We start from the raw sequence: 18,963 nt of genomic DNA on the forward strand, positions 1-18,963 counted from the left end.
CATGTACCCCCTGAGGGTGGGGGGGATGGGACAGCATGAAACTGTGGGGTCTAGGGATGCAGCGGCCGCTCTGCTCTGCACAGGTTGTCCCCTGCAATGAGTAACAACTTTCAGCTGCGACTGGCACCAGTGCCCCGGAGGGGAAGGGTCCTGTATCCCATGCCCCACTTGCCCAAGCCAACCAGTCCTCTCCACCTGTAACCAGATTGGAGCTGGTGCCCGCTAGAGGGGAAAGGGCACATGTCCTATTCCCCAGCCCCTGAGCCAGGTTTGTGGTGTCTCGTTACTGACTTGTTCTTTGCATTGCTGGGATGGGAGATGGGTCCATTTGAACCTAAGTCTGGAGGGGAACCGGCCCCAAGCTCTGGGGAAGGGGGTGGGTTGCGCCCCTTGGTTCTGGCCTTGGGCTGTCGCCGCAGCTGATGGCTCATTGCAGAGCTGCTGGCAGAGTGGGAAGCTGCCTGGGAGTGTGAGTTTGCACAGTGTGAGTTGGGGCCAGGAGGGTACAGGATTCACCCCCAGGCGCTCCATCTCATAATGACCCCGTCATGCTGTGGGACCTGCTGAGCTGGAGCAGCCTGGTCCCTGGGCACCACCAGCCCAGAATGGTTCCCAGACCTCCATTGGGGGCGCCCTGCCTGGCTCCCCCCAGTTCTGGTGGGTGACTCCGGCCCAACTTGGGGGTCAGTGCTCTCTGTGCCTGCATAACACAAGAGAGGCAAGAGCATCCAGAGCGGGAGGCCTGAGCTGGCCAGGGGGAGGGAGGGCTTGGCACTACCAGGCAAATCCTCTGCCCTTGGGAGTGCAGAGAAAACACTAGCGTGGCTGAGAGCCAACTGGCTGACACTCCGAGCATGGCCTGGAGGGCAAAGCTGGGGCTCGTGCCCCCTGCTTTCTGGGGCTGCTTGGAAAATATCTGCCATCCCTTTCCACCCCCCCCAACCCTCCCCCCACACACACACCCTGATGCCCTCATGGGGACGTCGCCAGGGAGTTTGAGGGTGAACTAGCTGCCGTGGGAGTGATTGGAGCTTCCACTGACTCTTCTCCCTGCACGAGCCATCTCAGGGTGTCTGGGGTTCGTCTCCCGCTCTGCACTCACCTGAGCAGGTGACAGGCAGCTCCGCCATGTAGCACCCCTGCCTCCTCTCTTCGGATCTCACCCCGGCTCGTTGGTTGCAGGTCACTCTTCTCTGGCTTTGCGCCATCTCCCATTTTCCATGTCTAGTGCGTGATCTGCCAGTTTGTATTAGCGTGGGTCCACTCCAGCTTTGCTATCACGGTGCACGGACAGTCCTGCTAGGGTGGACCCTCTGTCACAGGAATCCTTCGGAGTCTGACTTTCACGTTGCATGGTTGGGTTTGACCTGGTCTTCCCGGTGATTTGGTGTGCATCTGTTTATACGGCGTGCGTGTATGTATACAGTGTACACTTTTGTTTGTGTGTGTCTTCCTGTGTAGGCGGTTTGTGTGTATACAGAGTGTGTGTCTATATACTGTGCATGTGTACGTGTGGTGGGGGGGTGTAGACAGTATACTTTAGCTTGGAAGGATTCGATTTTTGTTGGTCAACATTCATTTTGCCACACACCCACAAACTGATGAAAATACATTTCAATCTATCGTCACTGAAATGGACAGATTTTCTGAAACCCAGCGTCGACTGTCATAGAATACTTATTGTTCCCCTCCCCATAATTTCCCACAACTTTGACAATTGAAACAGATACAAAATGTTAGAAGTTTATAAAGAAACTGACAGTACCACTGAAATGATGTACAAAGAATTGAATTCTGCCAAGCCTACGTACAGGGGGTGCAGAGTGCAGGCCTCTGTGTATGCAGTGTGTGTGTGTGTACACTGTCGGCTGTGAGTTGGGAGCAAGGGTAGGCATTTGTGTCCATGTTGCGTATGTGTCTGTGTACAGTATACTGTGTGTGTGTATATACACACAGTGTTCAATTAAATGACTGTCACGCTTCGATGAGGAAATCTAAGTCCCCTGCAGATGAACACTGCAAGGCGCTGCCTTAGGTATTTTTAAAGCTGCCAGAAATAGTGCCCTCCTCTCATCCTCCAACCTATAGTTAGCTCCCCCAGAACATTTCTGCAGAAGCCTCAATCTGGGGATGGAGGAGGCTACCTTGGTTTTGGAGCAATTAGCATGAAAATAACAACCACCCTGGGCCTCTCCTATCCCTGACTCCTGGAGGGGGGTGGCTTCTGTGCTTCACCCAGTGTGGTTATTAGGAGGCCGGCCCGCGTGCTGGACTTGGGCCGCTCACGTGAGCCGCGCTGCTTAGTGTCAGCTGGAGGCTTGGAAGCCAGTTTGTGCTGGGCAGAAACTGTCAATCTGTTCTTCCAAATACCCAGGAGGAAAACATGCTGAGGCTAATAGTGGAAATTTACCCAGAACAGAAGGTAAAGACACCTGATCCATGGTGCTCTTATGTAAATGCAGCCCCTTGTGCTTTCTATCAGCCCACCCGCCTGGCAGTCAGTCAGTTAACAGACTAACACAGAACTGTATTACTGTGATTGAGAGAGCTGTGTTCCTGAACATGCCCCTGCAGTCTGGACACCTGGGTTCTCTGCCCAGCTCTGCTACTGCCTTCGCTGCAGAAACTCAGGCAAGTCACTGCTCCTCCCTGTGCCTCAGTTTCCCCAGATTGGAAATGGGGCTAATAATATTTACCTGCCTCACAGTCGGCTCTCGTGGGATACCACAGTGATGGGCTCCTTATACACAGATTATAGGAGAGCTTGCACCTTTTGTTTTTGCTTAGCCAGAGCTCCCATTAGGGCCTGGGACAGTTTTGCTTGAGTAACAGCTTCAGGATTGAGCCCTACTTTGCACAAGTGCTAAATGTAGCAAATCTGTGGCCAGTTGGAAGTGCACAGTAGCAGTCAAGATGGAACCCCATTCCTCCCGCTAGCCCAGGCTCATCTTTCTGAGCCGAAGGAGAATCCCCATTCACTATAAGCAGGGCCTATGGCACACAGCTGTGCCGTTCTGATTTAATTCAGCAGAGGACAGTAGTACATGGACATACTGGAGGCAATATTACAGTTTTATTTCTGAATCACAGGTTCAGTGACGGTTAAAAAGGGAATAAATAGCATGAGGATTTGGGTTGGGGTTTGTTTCCTACTAGTGCGGAAAAAAGAAAGAAAATTAGAAAATAATTACAAAAAATGTGGAGACCAAAAATGTACTGAGAAATAGCAGTTCAGCTCCATCTAATGAGTCTCTGTTGGCACAATTAGCTGTCCGATCGTTGCCAAGCCCTAAAACAGGAGTCCCCCAAGAGCAGAACTACACCCCCTGTGGGCTTGTCTCCATCCACAAGTTGCACTGGTTTCACTTAAACTGGTTTGAAAATGGATACAAACCTCTGTGTGGCCACTCTTATATCCATTCTGTCACTTTAACTTGCTCCTTGTAAGACTCCTCTGCATGGAAAAGTTGCACCAGACTGTCCTGAATCAGCTTTTCAACCTGTCTAATTAAACTAGTGCAGAAAGCTGGGTGTTCAATAGAAGAGGGGCTTCTTTTATTGCTAACGGACATAAGCTAAACTGCACTAAGCCTCATTTAAATCCTAATACGATCTACATGGCCCTTGGCACCAGGTTAACGAAATGGTTTAAAGTCTTGCATTTTAAGTTATATTGGGGTCACTTTCCTATGTCAGAAAACTATGTTTACTAACACTGGCAAAATTGCTCTAAGTCAGATGCTAGTCTATTTAATTGTCAGAGTTGCCCTGGTTTAAGCCAGTGGTTCTCAGCCAGGGGTACATGTACCCGTAGAGGTTCTCAGAGCTCTTCTGGGGGTACATCAACTTATCTAGAGATTTCCCTAGTTTTACAACAAGCTACATAAAAAGCACCACAAGAAACTAAAATTTCCTACAGACAATGTACAAACTAAAATTGCCTACAGACAATGACTTGTTTACGCTGCTCTATACACTGTACACTGAAATGTAAGTACAATATTTATATTCCAGTTGATTTGTTTTGTAAGTATTGGGTAGACATGAGAACGCAAGCCATTTTTCAGTACTAGTGTGCTGTGACATTCTTGTATTGTTAGGTCTGATTTTGTAAGCAATTAGTTTTTAAGGGAGAAAAGGAGGACTTGTGGCAGCTTAGCGACTAACCAATTTATTTGAGCATGAGCTTTCGCAGCTCACTTCATGGGATGCAAATAAATTAGTTAGCCTCTAAGGTGCCACAAGTCCTCCTTTTCTTTTTGCGAAGACAGACTAACACGGCTGTTACTCTGAAACCTGTTTTTAAGGGAGGTGAGGCTTGGGGCTACACAAGACAAATCAGACTCCTGAAAGGGGTCCAGTAATCTGGAAAGGTTGAAAGCCTGCTTTAAACCAGTTCAGTGCGTCTTTCCATGACGGTAGCGCCTAGGCGCTCCAGTTGTGACCCAGCTTGTGCTCGGGGCTGTACAAACCCGGAACAAAAATTCGGATCAAAGGCGAAAACAGGAGCGAGGCGCTGGAGACAGACGGGCAAGGAGCCAATAGTGCTCAGCGTGCTGGGCAGGGCTTTCGGGCGGCCGGAGGAGCTTTCCGCAGCCTGGAGCCCTTTCACCCTCAATCCCCCGGCGCGACAGGGCTGCTACAGCCCTGCAGAGCCGCCCCACGCGTGCCCCCCTCGGCTACCCCTTCCCGTCCCGTGGCGGCGTGGGGGCCGCCGGAGCCAGCTGGATGCGCCTCCCCCGTCTTGATGTCAGAGCCCGCCCGGTGCCGTCAGCAGCTCGGCTTGCACGGAGCGGCGGGGGCGGGGCCGGGCCGGGCCGGGCCGGGCGGGGCGGGGCCGGCGAGCCAGCGGAGTTTGCAAGCCGCCGGGAGCCGGGGAGGAGAGCGCCCAGCTGGGGGCGGGCAGGCAGGTCCCTGGCCCTGGCCGTGCTGAGCCGCGGCCAAGCCAGCGCGCCTGGCTGCAGCACAAACTTTCCACGCCCAGGACACCGGGGGATCTCCCCGAAGCTGCCCACCCCCCCCCCCGTGCCGATGCCCGGGCTCTGACTCCGGGAGCCGGGCAGCATGCGGAATTCCTACACCGTCACCGTGCCCGAGGAGCCCCCCGCTTTCCCCGGCTTGCACAAGGAGCTGCGCCCCAGCAGGACCTCCGTGCCGGGATCCCTGGTGGTCTCCACCTTCGTGGGGCTCCTTCTCAACAAGACCAAGGTAGAGAGACCCCCCCCCGCCCTGTGTTGTCCTGTCTTCGGGGGTGGCCTGCGTCCCCCCGGGCACTGCCCTGCACCTTAGCTTTGGCAGGGGATGGGGGAGGCTGCCGGCAATGCCCCTGCTTGGCATGGTGTTAAATGCTGTCGGGGTCAGGGCGCCCCAGGTGGTGCGCTGGCCATGCTGGGTTGGCCACCCAGAGCCTAGGCTCTGTTGGCTGCCCGTGCCAGGTCTGTTGTGTGGGTGAGAGACAGGGTGGACTAGTAGTGAGATCAGCAGCCTCCTGCCAGGATGCCTGGGTTCTTTTCCCGGCTCTGCCCCAGACTCGCTGTGTTCTGTGTTCCAGCCTGCCCCTACCCCATAACGGGGTGGGGATACTCGCTTGCCTAGCTCGGCAAGGAGCAGGGCTGCCCCTCTGGGCCTTACCTGTGACAGCAACAGGTAGCCTGGGAGGAGAACCTCTGTGCACCTGCAGCTGATCCCAAAGGGCCCAGACCTTCTTCTAATGCTAATGCGCTGTAGCTGCCCTTGCCCTCCCCAGACCTGTCCCTGCTGAAGACTGACCCGGAGGGAGGGTGCTGGCAGGGGGGCGAGGGTCTATTGTGCTGGGACATCAGCCCTGCTATGGCTTTGTGACGGCTGCAGGCTAGTTTGTCAGAAAAGAATTTGTCAGACAGTTTTCTCCAGCTTTTGTTGGGAGAGGAAGTATTGTCTCATGGCTGGTGCATGGAGGAACTGGGAGTCAGGACTCCTGGGTTCTGTCCCTGGCTCTGGGAAGGGAGTGGGGTCTAGTGGCCAGAGCAGGGAGGGAGTGGGAGACCAGACTCCTAGATTCTTTTCCCAGCTCTGACTCACTGTGTAACCTTGGCCAAGTCTCTTCCCCTTCCCTGTGCCTCAGTGCCCCCTTTCATACAAGCAGAATCCTGGGCCATACATGTGAAGTGTAACCAGGGCTGACGTTGGCCCGTTGTGTGAGGAGTCCCTCTGGGCGCCCCGGGGGCCCCTCCGGCCAGGACCCGTAGCCCCCGGGGCTCCGGGCAGGTTCACTCCTCGGTTAGATGGGATGAATGGAGGGAGCAAAGGGGGTGTGAGGCTGCAGGAACTTATGTAAGAGTCGCCTGCCCTGGTGTGACTCCATCGCTGTGCCCGCTGTTCTGCTCCAGCAGGGAAACCCGAGGGGCTAAAGAGACCAGGGTGGGGGCAGCGGGAGTGTCCTGCAGCCAAGAGACGGGAGCCAGTCCTGGCTGATCTCTCCAGTCCAGTGAACCCTGCACGGGGGCATCTTGGGTTCTGCCTTTGCTGTCCGTGCCCCTCACTTCGATTTCACCCATCCGGGCCGTGCCCACGTCCTAAATAAAGGCCAGGGCCGGGGAGGGGGATTAGCCAGCATCGAATCATGGGGGAGGAGCACATGCTGTACAATCACTCCCCAGCAGTATCAGGCCTCTGCCCAAGGGGGCCACAGGTCAGGACTCCAGGGGCACGGCTGATCTCCTGCAAGCTGCCCTCTCACAGCACACGGACATTAGCTGCTCCAGCTCCATCTGCGGTCTGTCTCCCAGTACAGAATGGGCAGCAGTGTGGGCTGTGGAGGGGAGCTCCCAGCTACTCTGGTCCTGGCCTTTCCCCAGCAGGAGGCACTGTGGGGAGCGGGGGGAGAGGCTGCTGCCTACTCCCGTGCCAGGGCGAGTGCCGCTCGCCTTGTGCGAGCTCCCTGTCCATGGCCGGGGAGCAGCACTTGGCTCGGCTCGCCTCCCAGGGCGCTCTTGGTTCCTGAGTCTGCACTAGGGGAGCAAGCTTCAGCCCGTGCGGCTGGGGAAGCTGGTCATATGTCAGGGCCCCAAAGGAGAGCTCAAGAGCAGGAGAGAACCATCCCTATGCAACCCCAACCAGAGCCTGCCCTCGCCCTGTTCTTCCAGCCTTCTCTGCTGATCATTCCCTCCTCGTCCTCTGCACCCACGGCCTGCCTCACCAGCCTCTGTGCTGAGGGGCAGAGCCAGCTGGCCAAAGCCAGCCCACGTGATTTCAGGGAGACAAATTCCTGGGCAGCAACCAGGGATGGTCTGTAGTTGGAGCCAGGAGGGGCTTTATGGGGAGTGCACCTTGATGGGGGGAAAGTGGGCCTCAGCGGACTGTGGGGAGAGGCCCGGCCAGGCATGGGGCCCTTCCAGCAGCGTAGACACCCTAGCTGTTAAATGAGCTCTGTCTGTGCTCCCCCTGGGCTGTCACCCCCTGAGCTCCTCCCCAGAGCACACGTCCAGGCCCCGCCATTCCACCTAGGTGATTATATGGCCCTGGTGGCTGTAGGATGGGAGATGCCCCGTCCCTGCCACTTGCATCAGTCCCCTTTGATAAGGGCACAGACCCAGCCAAATTCCTGCAGCGTTACAATGACCTGAGGCAGCCAGCATGCATGCCTCGCTCCCTTCGCTCATTCCCCTCACCTCCTCTCTCCTGTATGATAATCCAGGAGGCCACTTGTCAGTTTTTCCATAACTATCTGCCAGATCAGTCACCGCTTTCTGGGTTCTTCACCAGGTGCCCAGCTCCCACTGAGTCAGGGCACTGCTGAGAGGAAGCTCGCAGGGTTCAGAGGCTACCTGAGGAGAGCAGCCAGGAGGCTGCATACTGGTGTCAGGCAATGTTGTGGCCTGTCTCCTGCAGCTGATTCAGGCGCGAGATAGATGGGCTGCACCAATTTATCAGCATTCAGTTCTGAAGTAACAAGAAGCACCTGTTGGTGCTTCCCTGCACGGTAGCCGCACAGCAGGCCTCTGGCAAGATCCCAGGTGGATCCTGCCCTGGGGCTTGTCCCCATTTATTGTGCTACTTAGCGGGTGTTGACCCAACTTCAGTTCACGCTCAGCAGTGGGAGAGAGGGGACAGCCGGCCAGTCCAATCCACCAGGAACAAAGGGAGGGTGAGCCCAGACATGGGCATTCCTTGCTTCTCCAGCATCCCTGGGGCCTAATCGCGAGGGGCTCTTGGCTTTGCTGGGTGCTTCAGGGCCAGAGCAGGAGTTGCCCTGAAAGAGAGATGGTTAACGTGTCTAAAGAGGGTTGGAGCCAGGGTGAGGAGTGTCTGGGACTGGCAGGGTACAGCTGTGGGGAGAATTACATCACTGCAGCCCCCTAGCTGGCAGTGACAGGGCACTGCTGTGGGGAAGTTCACATCACTGGAGGCCCTCAGCTGGCAGCAATGGCACTGCTAGAGCCCTGGCGAGGTGCCTCTGTGCTGAGGAGGATCCTGCTGTGCTCAGATCAGATTTGGGTCCACCGTCACCTGCCCAGGCGCCCTGGTTGTGAGCAGGGCAGGGCCTGAAGGGCAGCGGGCAGGGACTGCATAGGGGCAGCCTGCAAGGGTGACCTGGCCCCGCTCCCCAAGGGGACTTGGCTTGTGACGCCTGTGCTGTCACTAAGCAGCATGTGTAATTGTAGCTGGGTTATTTTGGGCTGTTGCTGGGGCCTCCCACACACATGCCAGGCACTGCTATTTTGGAGCTGCTGGCACAGTGCTCTCACTGCTTGGGGGGGTAATGTCACTGACATTAAGCTTCACAGGGGGTGGGGGGTGAGAGTCTCTTCCTGTACCTCATGGTGCTGGTGTCTGGAGAGCTACAGAGTCATAGCCCAGCCTTCTGCCACCTCACACCCATGGGCTCCCAGCTCTCCTCCTCCTGCCTGCAGGGGCAGGCCGGGCTAGCAGTGAGAGCACAGGGATGGGAGTCCGGGCTCCTGATTCTAGCCTCTGCCCTAGGAAGGAGTGGTATCTAGCACTTAAGGTGCAGTATGGGGGATCAGGACTCCTGGGTTCTATCCCCAGTTCTGCAACTGACTCTAGTGCCTTGTCCAAGTCCTTTCCCTGCCATGTCTGTTTCATCTGTTTGATCCCATAGTTCTCTGCTCCCATGGGTTTGGCTCCTGGTCCCAGCACAGCCTGTTTCTCTGCCTGCCCCTGCTCTCTTGTTCTTTCTGGTAACATGGCCAGGATGCATGTCACTTTGAACTTGTCCAGCTGCTGGAGTCTGTCACTTGTCTCTGCAAGAGATGCCTTTCTACTCTGGCTGTTCTAACTGGGGGTGACAGGGTATTGTTGAAAGGGAGCTCATGCTACTGGAGGCCTACCAGTTGGAGCAAACGCACATGGCCCTTTCCTAGCTGATAGTCAGGGCACTGCCATGAGGAAGCTCACAGCGCTGTCACTCTGGACAGCGGGGAGAGTGGCAGAGTTGGCTGGGTTGCAGTTCAGCAAGTGTACTTTAGTCAGATAGTCTAAAGGTCTGGTTGCCTGACGCTCACCCAGCTGGAGCGTTTCATGCTGAGTGGGGCTCTTCCGGCTGCCTGAACGGGGCACCCAGTTCAGGCTGGGTGGGTGGGTGAAAGTAATGACAGGAAGCTGGTTTCACATTCTAATTCAGCATTACAGGCAATAGGCATCCCGCCCATGGCTCTCTGGGCACAGCTGCCCTCTGTTAGTGCCAGGTGCACTGCTTCTTGGCCACAAGGGGTTTGTCTTTTACATGATGTGTGGGGTCAGTCCGGGGGGGGGCGGGGGAATGACTCAGCTTGAGTATGCAGGGTGCAGCAAGAGTTTCCCAGGAGTCCTAGCTTCCCATCCCCTCATCTGGCTACACTGCAGGGGCTGAGCAGGCTGGGACCCCCACCCCCTTGCTGTTACTTTCAGGGGCACTTCCTATTGGGTCTCATAGGAAGACAGAGCTGTTAACCAATAAGAAAGGCAGTGATGGCACAGGCTGGTTGCTATTTAAGTTCCTCCCCTTGGGCTTCTTTGTGCCACTGTACTCACTGGTCCTTCAGCAACAGCCTGGTCAGGACCAAGGAATCCCACTTTAACTCTTGCTCCCTGCTGCAATGTGGTGGGGGCTAACTCCCTGCTATAGTGTGGGGGGGGGGGGGCTAACTCCCTGCTATAGTGTGGCCCCCCTCGGGACCTGCTCAAGGTCACACCAGGAGTTTGATGCAGAGCTGAGAACCTGTGTCTCTAACCACTGGGCCATCCTTCTTCACTAGAAAGGGGATCTCTTTGGACAGCAGTATGTTCCAGCCACCCCCATCCTGGCCTCCAAGGATCCACTCAATTGGAAATCCAGGGGCCAGAGATCAGCTGTGTGGGGATTGCCTTTGCCTCTGCCATACAGAGTTCTGCTCCCAGGAGCTCTTGGTGCTAAGGGGGTGGGAGATGGCAGAGGAAAGGCTGCCTGGGACTTTGAGCCCAAGGCCCATCTGCAGCTGGGCTGGCTTTGTGCCTGGAGGAATCTCTGGACTGTGCCCTTGCAGCAAGGGTCTGAGGAATCCTGAATTAATGAGCTCCAGGGAGGAAACTTTACTTTCCCTGCCCCTCACCCAGGCAGTGCTAAGCTGGAGGCAGGGCAAGATGGGCCCTGCTGGGCAGCACTGTTCTTCTCACAGGCCCCTTCCCCTCCTGGTTCCCAAGGGCTGGGGAGAAAGGGGAAGGCTGAGTGCTCAGGGGAAGCTGCAGCTGAGCTCAGCCTGGCCATGCTCCTCTGAGCAGAGGAGTCAGGTCCCATTTAATCTGAGCCCCACTAAGCCCCCACTTCCAGTTCTGACCCCTCTCCACCCCCATGCACATGCAGACTGCTGCAGCTACAGCTGGTGAATTGTGGTACTGGCAGGGCTTTTAAGGGGAGGGCGGATGCTCTACCTTTCATGGCTTACCCCTTTCATCCCACCGCAGGCTGGAATGTTTCTCCTGTGGGGGTCTCTGCAGGACCATTGGGGCAGTTAACATCCTCAGTGTTTGTGTAACAACCACTCACCCATACTGTTAGCTGGGAATGAATGTAGGTCCAAATGCACAGGCCTCTGAGTTGGAGTAACTCCATTAGGAGGTAGCAGTAGTAGGCTTTTACCCTGTATGTTCACCAGCCATTGGGGAGAAGGGGGAAGAGAAGGATAGAGACACTGCTCACTCAGCCAGGCTCCTCTACTCACATGGTCCCCTGGGGAGTTCTGGCACTTGGATCCCAATGACCACTAGGAGGCAGGGCCCAGGTCATTGTAACAATGCTGGTTCTGGTGGGACCCAACTGAGTGCCAATTCAGGACAAATTGCTTAAAGCAGGGCAGTTACAGCCCAAGGTTGGGGTTTTTCCACCTGTAAGGCAAGCCAAACCATCTAGACAGTGAGAACTTGTGGTTAGCCAGTGGGGTAAAACCAGTCACACAAGCAATTCCCTTAGACACTCCAGTTTCCCAGTATCACCACCAGTGCCACTTGTTATGGGGACAGATGGTTATGAAAACCAATAACCCAGTAAGAGAAAAAAGCTTCTCCGTCCTAAAGGACCAAGCCCCAGACCCAGGTCAATATACAAATCAGATCTTACCCACAAATCACGCTGTTGCCAATCCTTTAGAATCTAAAGGTTTATTCATAGAAGGGAAAAGCTATAGACAAGAGCTAGAATTGGTTAAATGAAATCAATGACATACAGTCATGGCAAAGTTCTTGGTTCAGGCTTATAACAATGATGGAATAAGCTGCAGGTTTAAATCAAGGCTCTGGAGAACATCCACAGCTGGGATGGGTCATCAGTCCTTTGTTTAGAGGTTCTGTTTGTAGCCAAGTCCCTCCAGAGGTAGGAAGCTGGATTGAAGACCAGATGGAGGAGCTGCAGCAGCTTTTTATAGTCTCTTGCCATGTGGTCTTTGTCCCAAAGACAAGCTGTCCATCCCATGGCCTGGAAAAACCTCAGAGTTGTGTCCATAGGCAGGTCCCTGCACACCTTGCTGAGTTGCAAGGCGTGTCTGCCTCCTCTCAATGGGTCAGTTGTACAGCTGATGGTCCTTGATGAGCCATCAAGCAGGCTAGGCAGAGCTGACACCAACTTGTCTGGGGTGTCACCCAGAAGCAGAGCATAAGTTTGAAATACAGACAGTATAGAGCCAATACTTATGTCTTTAAATACAAAAGATGATACATGCTCACATAGCATAATCATAACCAGCAAACCATAACCTTGTCTTACACACCTCCTTTTACTCCCTTTATACAAGATTTGGGGCCACTACAGGGCCTTGGTTGCAACAATGTTCTATACGGTCCCAGTTCAAGTCAACATCACAGTCATGCTGTCATAAGGGCTAAAGTCCCACCTCGAGGGTGGAAGTGTGGGTGCCAAGGATGCTCCCCAGACTCAGCAAAAGGTGCTCTTTGAAGTATTGTATTGTTTTAAATGGGAGGTGTACCCTGAGCAAAGAACAAGAAGTCAGGATTCCTGGTTTCCTTCCCAGTTCTACCTGGCCATGTGGCCTTCGTCAGTTGTCTACCCTGCCTGGTGCCTCAGTTTCCCCATCTGTAATATGTACATAGTGACACTGGCCTGTGCCTGGGGAGGCTGTGGATATGCAGGAGTCTGAGCATCTGGAGAAGGCTTCCTGTTGGTTTACTCCTAGCCTAGATCTTCACATGGATGCTCAGATGGGCAGAAAGGGTTACAGAGGGTATGGCCCCCCAGCTGTCTGGTCACTGCTCCCCACTGTGTCTGCCAGGGGTTTTAGACTGACTGCCTGAGAGCTGCCCAAGCCCTGTCATTGATCTGCCCCCGGTGCTCTCTCTTTTCAGATCTCCAAGACAGTGCAGGGTCTGACTGGCCTCCGTAACCTTGGAAACACGGTGAGTCCCTTCCCTGCATCTCTGCTGGGCTCCCCCCCAGGGTAGTGGTCCCCTCGCACCATGCCCCATCCCCACATGCTCACAGGGGTCACCCTGGAGACATGGTCCCTGATGTGACTGCTGCACCACTAGGGAGCCCTGAATGCTGGACTGGTTTGTCAGGCTCCTGCACCCAGTCACCATCACCCACCCACGCCAAGCTGCTGCTGCCCTTCCCTGACCTGTATTACCCAAGGGGCTGGCACCCAGCCCCACCCCACCACCCGGACTCATGCACCCAATCCACAGAGGGCCTTCTCAGTTTCTGCTCAGGAAAGACTGTGCTAATGCTAGGAACTCCCTTCCTGGTTCTGCCAGCGGTCCCCCAGCCTGCTCCACCCACCACACAGCTCTTCTGTAACCACTTCCGGCAGCGGCCTCACTGAGCGGATCCCCCAGTGCTGAGCCTGCCCCTCACTTCCACACCACAGAAAGAGGAACCCAGAGTGACAGCAGACAGTCCCCCACCCACAAGCTGAGAGTCTGGGAATACCCAGTACCTGCCCACAGGGGCAGAGATCCCTAGCACCCACCCCAATGGACTGACAGCCCCAGGATGCCCTGCACCCATCCCAAGGGGCTGAGCACCCCGTGCCTGCTTTCAGTGCTTTGCCTTCTCACTGCTGGGGAGGCATTAACCCCAGGGAAAAGGGCCTGTTTGGAAACTTCCTTCCCCTGTGGCTCATCAGCGGGTGCTAGGCGCTGCATCATTAATTTGATCTGGGGCCTGTAGTAAAGCCACCCCATGCTGATTGCCCAGCTGCGGTGCTGGGTGTGCCTGGCTCTCAGCCCTGTTTAATTGGCTTTAGAGGTGGTAAAAGGGCCCTGCCCCATCCCCAGCATTCGGTCATATTTTTCTTACAGAGAGAGCTTGCTCAGCACTCACCATGTACAGAGGAGTACCCTCACTTCCCATATCCCACTCCGGAGTCGGGCCAGGTATCTGTCACTTGTCCATCTGATGCTCTGCAGTACCAGGGCAGCAGGGCCCTCTGCTGAGGCTGCCCACAGGTGCAGGAAGGTGTTGGCATGTGGACACCTATTCACATGGAACTTGCCCCACCAATCCCAGAGCACCCAGCCACTATCAGATGGGAGCAGCTTTCTGCCCCTGCTGCCTCAGTGTGGCTTGGAGCCAGCTGCTGCATGGTGCTGAGATGCCACGAGAATAGAAATCTTAGACATGTAGAACTGGAAGGGACCTTGATAGGTATCAGCACATTCCCCTGTGCTGAGGCAGGACTCAGTATTATCATCCCTTACAGGTGTATGTCTAACCTGCTCTTCAAAGCCTCCAATGATGGAGATTCCACAACCTCCCTAGGTAATTTGTTCCAGTCTTAACTACCCTGTCAGAATGCTTTTCCTAATGTCTAACCTAAATCTCCCTTGCTGCAATTTGAGCCCATTGCTTCTTCTCTGTACCCACTAAAGACAGGACAAGAAGTCACCCTCCTCTTTATAAGAGTCTTATATACTTCTCTCTCCCCTCAGTCTTCTCTTTAAGAAGAACTCAATCCCTCCCCCCCCCCCCCCCATCTTTTCTGTTAAGTCAACTTTTCTGGACATTTAAGCATTTTTGTTGGAGGAAGTCCAGAGGAGAGCAATTTGTCTGCATCTTTCCTGAAATATGGTACCTAGACCTGGATTGTGCAGGTCGTCAGACTAGATGATCATAATGGTCCCTTCTGACCTAAATATCTATGAATCTATGGACACAATACTCCAGTTGAGGCCTTAACAGTGCTGAGTAGAGCAGAAGATTTCCCCATGTCTTGCTTCTAACTCTCCTACTAATACATCCCAGAATGAGGTTTGCTTGTTTTTGCAACAGTGTTACACTGTTTGCTCATATTTAGTTTGTGATCCACAATAATCCCTTTTCTGCAATACTCCTTCCCAGGAGGTCATTTGTATTTGTGCAATTGAGTATTCCTTCCTAAGTGGAGTATTTTGCATTTGTCCTTATTGAATTTCATTCTATTTCAGACCATTTCTCCAGATCATTTTGAATTTGAATCCTGTCCTCCAAAGGGCTTGCAGCTCCTCCGAGCTTGGTATCAACTGGGAACTTTATAAGTGTACTCTATGCCATTTTCCAAATCATTTATGAAGATCTTTACTAGAACTGGACCCTGCACTGATCCCCTGCAGGACCCTGCTCAGTATACCCTTCTAGCTTGACTGTGAACCATTGCTAACTTGTCTCCTCATGTGTTGTGCACCAACCTTCTAGCAGGTTCATCTGGGCTATATTTCCCTAGTTTGCTTGGGAGAAGCTCATGTGAGACTGTATCGAAAGCCTTACTGAAGTCAAGTTTTATCACACCTCCTGTTTCCCCGCATCCACAAGGCTTGTTACCCTGTCAAAGAAGGATAGTAGTTGGTTTGACATTTGTTCTTGACAAATCTATGTTGGCCATTACCTTTTCTAGATATGTACACATTGATTGATTTGCTCCATCATCTTTATAAGTACTAAATTTAAGACAAGTGGTCTATAATTCCCTGAGTTGTCCTCCCCCCATTTTTTAGATAGGTACTACATTTGTTTTTCCAGTCTTCTGGCATGTCTCCTGTCCTCCATGAGATCTCAAAGATAATTGCTAATTGCTCAGAGATCCCTTCAGCCAGTTCCTTAAGTATTCTAGAATGTATTTCATTAGGACTGCCTACCTGCAAAAAACCAGTCTAACTTGTTTAAGTAATTCCTAACTAGAGTCTTACCCTATTTTAGGGTCAGAGCCTACTCCATGTACACTGATGTTCACTATGTTAGTTGGCCAATCTCTGCTCACTGTTGTGATGAAAACTGAAACAAAAAGGGCATTTAACACTTCAGCCACTGCTGCGTTTACTGTTATTGCTTTTCCCTCCTCACCGAGTAATGGGCCTACCCTTTCCTTGCTCTTCCCACTGCTTTACAAGCAAGAGGTTTCAACCTTTTTTCAATTGCAGACCCCTAAAATTTTTGAGTTGAGGTGCAGACCCCTTTGGAAATCTTAGGCAGTCTAAAATTACTGTTTTAATCAATTTGTAAAATGTTTTGTTAATAGGTCTTTAAAAAACTGCCAACTCTGCTAAACTCTCCCCTTAGACTTGCTTCCCATGGGATCTTACCTACCAATTCTTCAAGTTTGCTAAAGTCTACCTTCTTGAAGTCAATTGTCTTTATTCTGCTGTTTTTTCCCTCCTACCATTCCTTAAGACAGGGGTAGGCAAACTATGGCCTGTGGATCGGATCCGGCCCCTCAGGGCTTTGGATCCAGCTCATGGGATGGCCACCCCATGGCACTGCAGACCCTGCGCTGCTCCCAGAAGCAGTCGGCACCACATCCCGGGGTCAGGGGGAGAGAGAGAAGAGAGCTCTGTGCACTGCCCTTGCCTGTGGGTACCTCCCTGGAAGCTCCCATTGGCCAGGAATGGGAAACTGCGGCCAATGGGAGCTTCAGGGGAGGTACCCACAGGCAAGGGCAGTGAGCTCAGCCCTCTGCCCTGCCCCCCCTTCCCCAGGGGCCACAGGGACCTGGGGCCAGCTGCTTCCCGGAGTGGCATGGGGTCGGGACCAGGGCAGGCAGGGACCCTGCCTTAGCCTTGCTGTGTTCCCAGAGCTGCTCCAGGTAAGCAGTGCTGAGCCAGAACCTGAAGCCCTCCTGCACCCCTACCCCCTGCCCTGAGCCCCTACACACCCCTGCCCTGAGCCCCATCCCACACCCTTCCCTGCACCACTGCCTTGAGCCCCCTCCTGCACCCCACCCCCTTCCCTGAGTCTCTTTGTACACCCTGCACCCCTCCTCTGCCCCAATCGCTTGCCCTGAGCCCCTTCCTGCACACCCTCCCACACCCCAACCCCAGCCCTACATTCATGGCCCTGCAAGCAATTTCCCCACCCAGATGTGGCCCTTGGGCCAAAAAGTTTGCCCACCCCTGCCTTAGAATCATGAACTCTTATCATTTCATGATCACTTTCACCCAAGTTGCCTTCCACTTTTGATTTTGTCTAATAGGGAGGAGCCAGCTTTCTGCAATAAAACATTAACGCCAATGCATTCCAAGAACTTGTTGCATAATCTGTGCCCTGCTGTTTCATTTTCCCCAGCAGGCGTCTGGGTAGTTGAAGTCCCCCATCACCACCAACTCCTGTGCTTTGGATGATTGTTAGTTTCTTTTAACAAGGCCTCATGCACCTATTCTTTCTGGTTAGGTGGTCAAGAATAGACTCCTGCCATGACATCACCCTTGGTTTTTACCCTTTTTGTCCTTACCCAAGTCTGCCTCCCACTTCTATCTTTGATATACAAGGCAACACCACCTCCTTTTTTCCCTACCGGTCCTTCCTTAAGAAGCTGTACCCTTCTCTACCAATATTCCACTCATGAATTTTTCCACCCTAGTTCATGATGCCTATTTGGTCATAATTGTGATAATTCATTATTTCTAGTTCTTCCTGTTTAATCACCATAAATCTTTCTTTATCATAGAGACTGCTAAGAGGTTCATTATATTTCCCCTCTTGTCCTTTGTCCCTGCTGTGATTGCCCATGTTCTGCCCAAATTCTGACCCTTCACCCTGGTCTCTAGGTTTTGGACTTGCCTGTAGGCTTTTGTCTCCTGCCCCCCCCCAAGCCTAGTTTAAAGCCCACCTCACTAGGTTAGCCGGTCTGTATCCAAAGATACTGGGCCCCATCTCTACTCAGCAGTCTCTCTCAGACCAGCATTGTAACAGGTCAAGCACTCACCAGTACAGTGCCTACTGCTGGTTACCCTGGGAATTAGCTCTTTCAACCCTGGAGCACCTCCTGCTGGCCAGTGTCCCTCCTGCCTTCAGCCCCTGTCCCTTGGGGTGCTGCCCACAGCAGTGCCCCCACTCTCTGGGTCTCCCTTCCCAGGGGAACCCCAATCCCCTATACCCACCTTGTCTCAGTGTCCACTGCCAGTCCTCATCTAGCCCCCTCTCACCAGGGGCAAAGTGCAGTCTGTGATGGCCACTCATCATTGGCAAGGGTGTTGGATCTGCTGCCTTTCCCTGCAGTCCCAGTACCTTCCTGTCCGGCCTTAGCCTGGGAGGGCACCAGGCCTGCAAGACCCAGCACTGCTCTGTCCAAGGTACTTTTTGCTCTTCCAGCCAGGTCCACCTCTTTCTAAAGTTAGAGAGAGACTGACTGCCCCCTCGCCCTGCAGCTCTTTTATAGGGCCCAGCCTGGCCCTGATTGGCTGCCTCACAGCCTTTTCTGATTGAGTCTCAGCCATCCCTAAGGGCTGGCTTTTAACCCCTTCTAAACCGGAGCCGGGTGGCTTCCCGGCTACCAGCATCCCACTGCCGATGGAGTCTCCTGCGACTGCGGGGCCTATTTCTGCTCCTCTGTCCGTTCACGCCTCCGAGCGGAGTTCCTCTGGGCGGCGTCCACCGACTCCCTTGACGCCTTTGCGGAGCGGTGGGCGCTGTCCGGGGTTCTCTGCTCGGTGTCCCCGTCCGGTTCCCTTCGTTTGACCCTTTGACCGCACTCCCGTCCCCGTTTTTTTTTCATTAGTTGTCCCCCGTAATTAGTTGGTTCTCCAGGCCCTGTGGATCTCCCCCTTAGGCTGTGGGGGGATCCTTTTGTAGTGGACGAGCTCTGCCCGCCCACGTCCTGGATTCCCAATAGGACCAGCATCCCACTGCTGAGGAAGCGGAAGCCTTCCTGGCAGCACGATGACTGTGCAGCTGTGTGTTCACCTCCAGGACATGCCTGTCTCTGCCCGGGCCCCTACCCTTGACTGGAAGGATTGACGAGAACACCGCCTGCACCCCCAACTCCTTCACCCTCACTGCCAGAGCCCCTGTGCTCACTGCCGATCTGCTCAGAGTCATGGCTTCTCCTCCTCCACCTTTGGGGGAGATTCCTCAACCCTCGTTACCAGGGCAGCATACTGGTTTTTGCTCTCTATGGACAGTGGGTTGGGAGCAGGGGTGGAGCACTGCCAGAACTAGCCAGCAGCCGGCCTCCCACTCTGTTCAAGAGCCATTTCCTCCCCCCCAGTGGCACTATTGTAGTCCTCTGCAGCTGGATTGCTTCCTCTGCC

The 18,963-nt window shown here is 54.0% G+C and overlaps 1 protein-coding gene across 4 annotated transcripts in view; it reads left to right on the plus strand.

The window, feature by feature from the left end:
- USP2 (ubiquitin specific peptidase 2) overlaps positions 1 to 18,963 on the plus strand; it is a 59,505-nt gene that overhangs the window by 19,539 nt on the left and 21,003 nt on the right. For 3 of the 4 annotated variants that reach the window (XM_084611743.1, XM_084611742.1, XM_084611744.1), the window contains one exon: positions 12,811 to 12,861. In XM_084611743.1, coding sequence (XP_084467869.1) covers positions 12,811 to 12,861 — 51 coding nt within the window. Of the gene's footprint in view, positions 1 to 4,846; positions 5,209 to 12,810; positions 12,862 to 18,963 lie in introns of those variants that run through there. The other variant, XM_084611745.1, reaches the window with a different exon arrangement.

Source organism: Lepidochelys olivacea, assembly GCF_965140295.1.
Source record: "Lepidochelys olivacea isolate rLepOli2 genome assembly, chromosome: 22".
In the NCBI taxonomy this organism is placed as follows: Eukaryota; Metazoa; Chordata; order Testudines; family Cheloniidae; genus Lepidochelys; species Lepidochelys olivacea.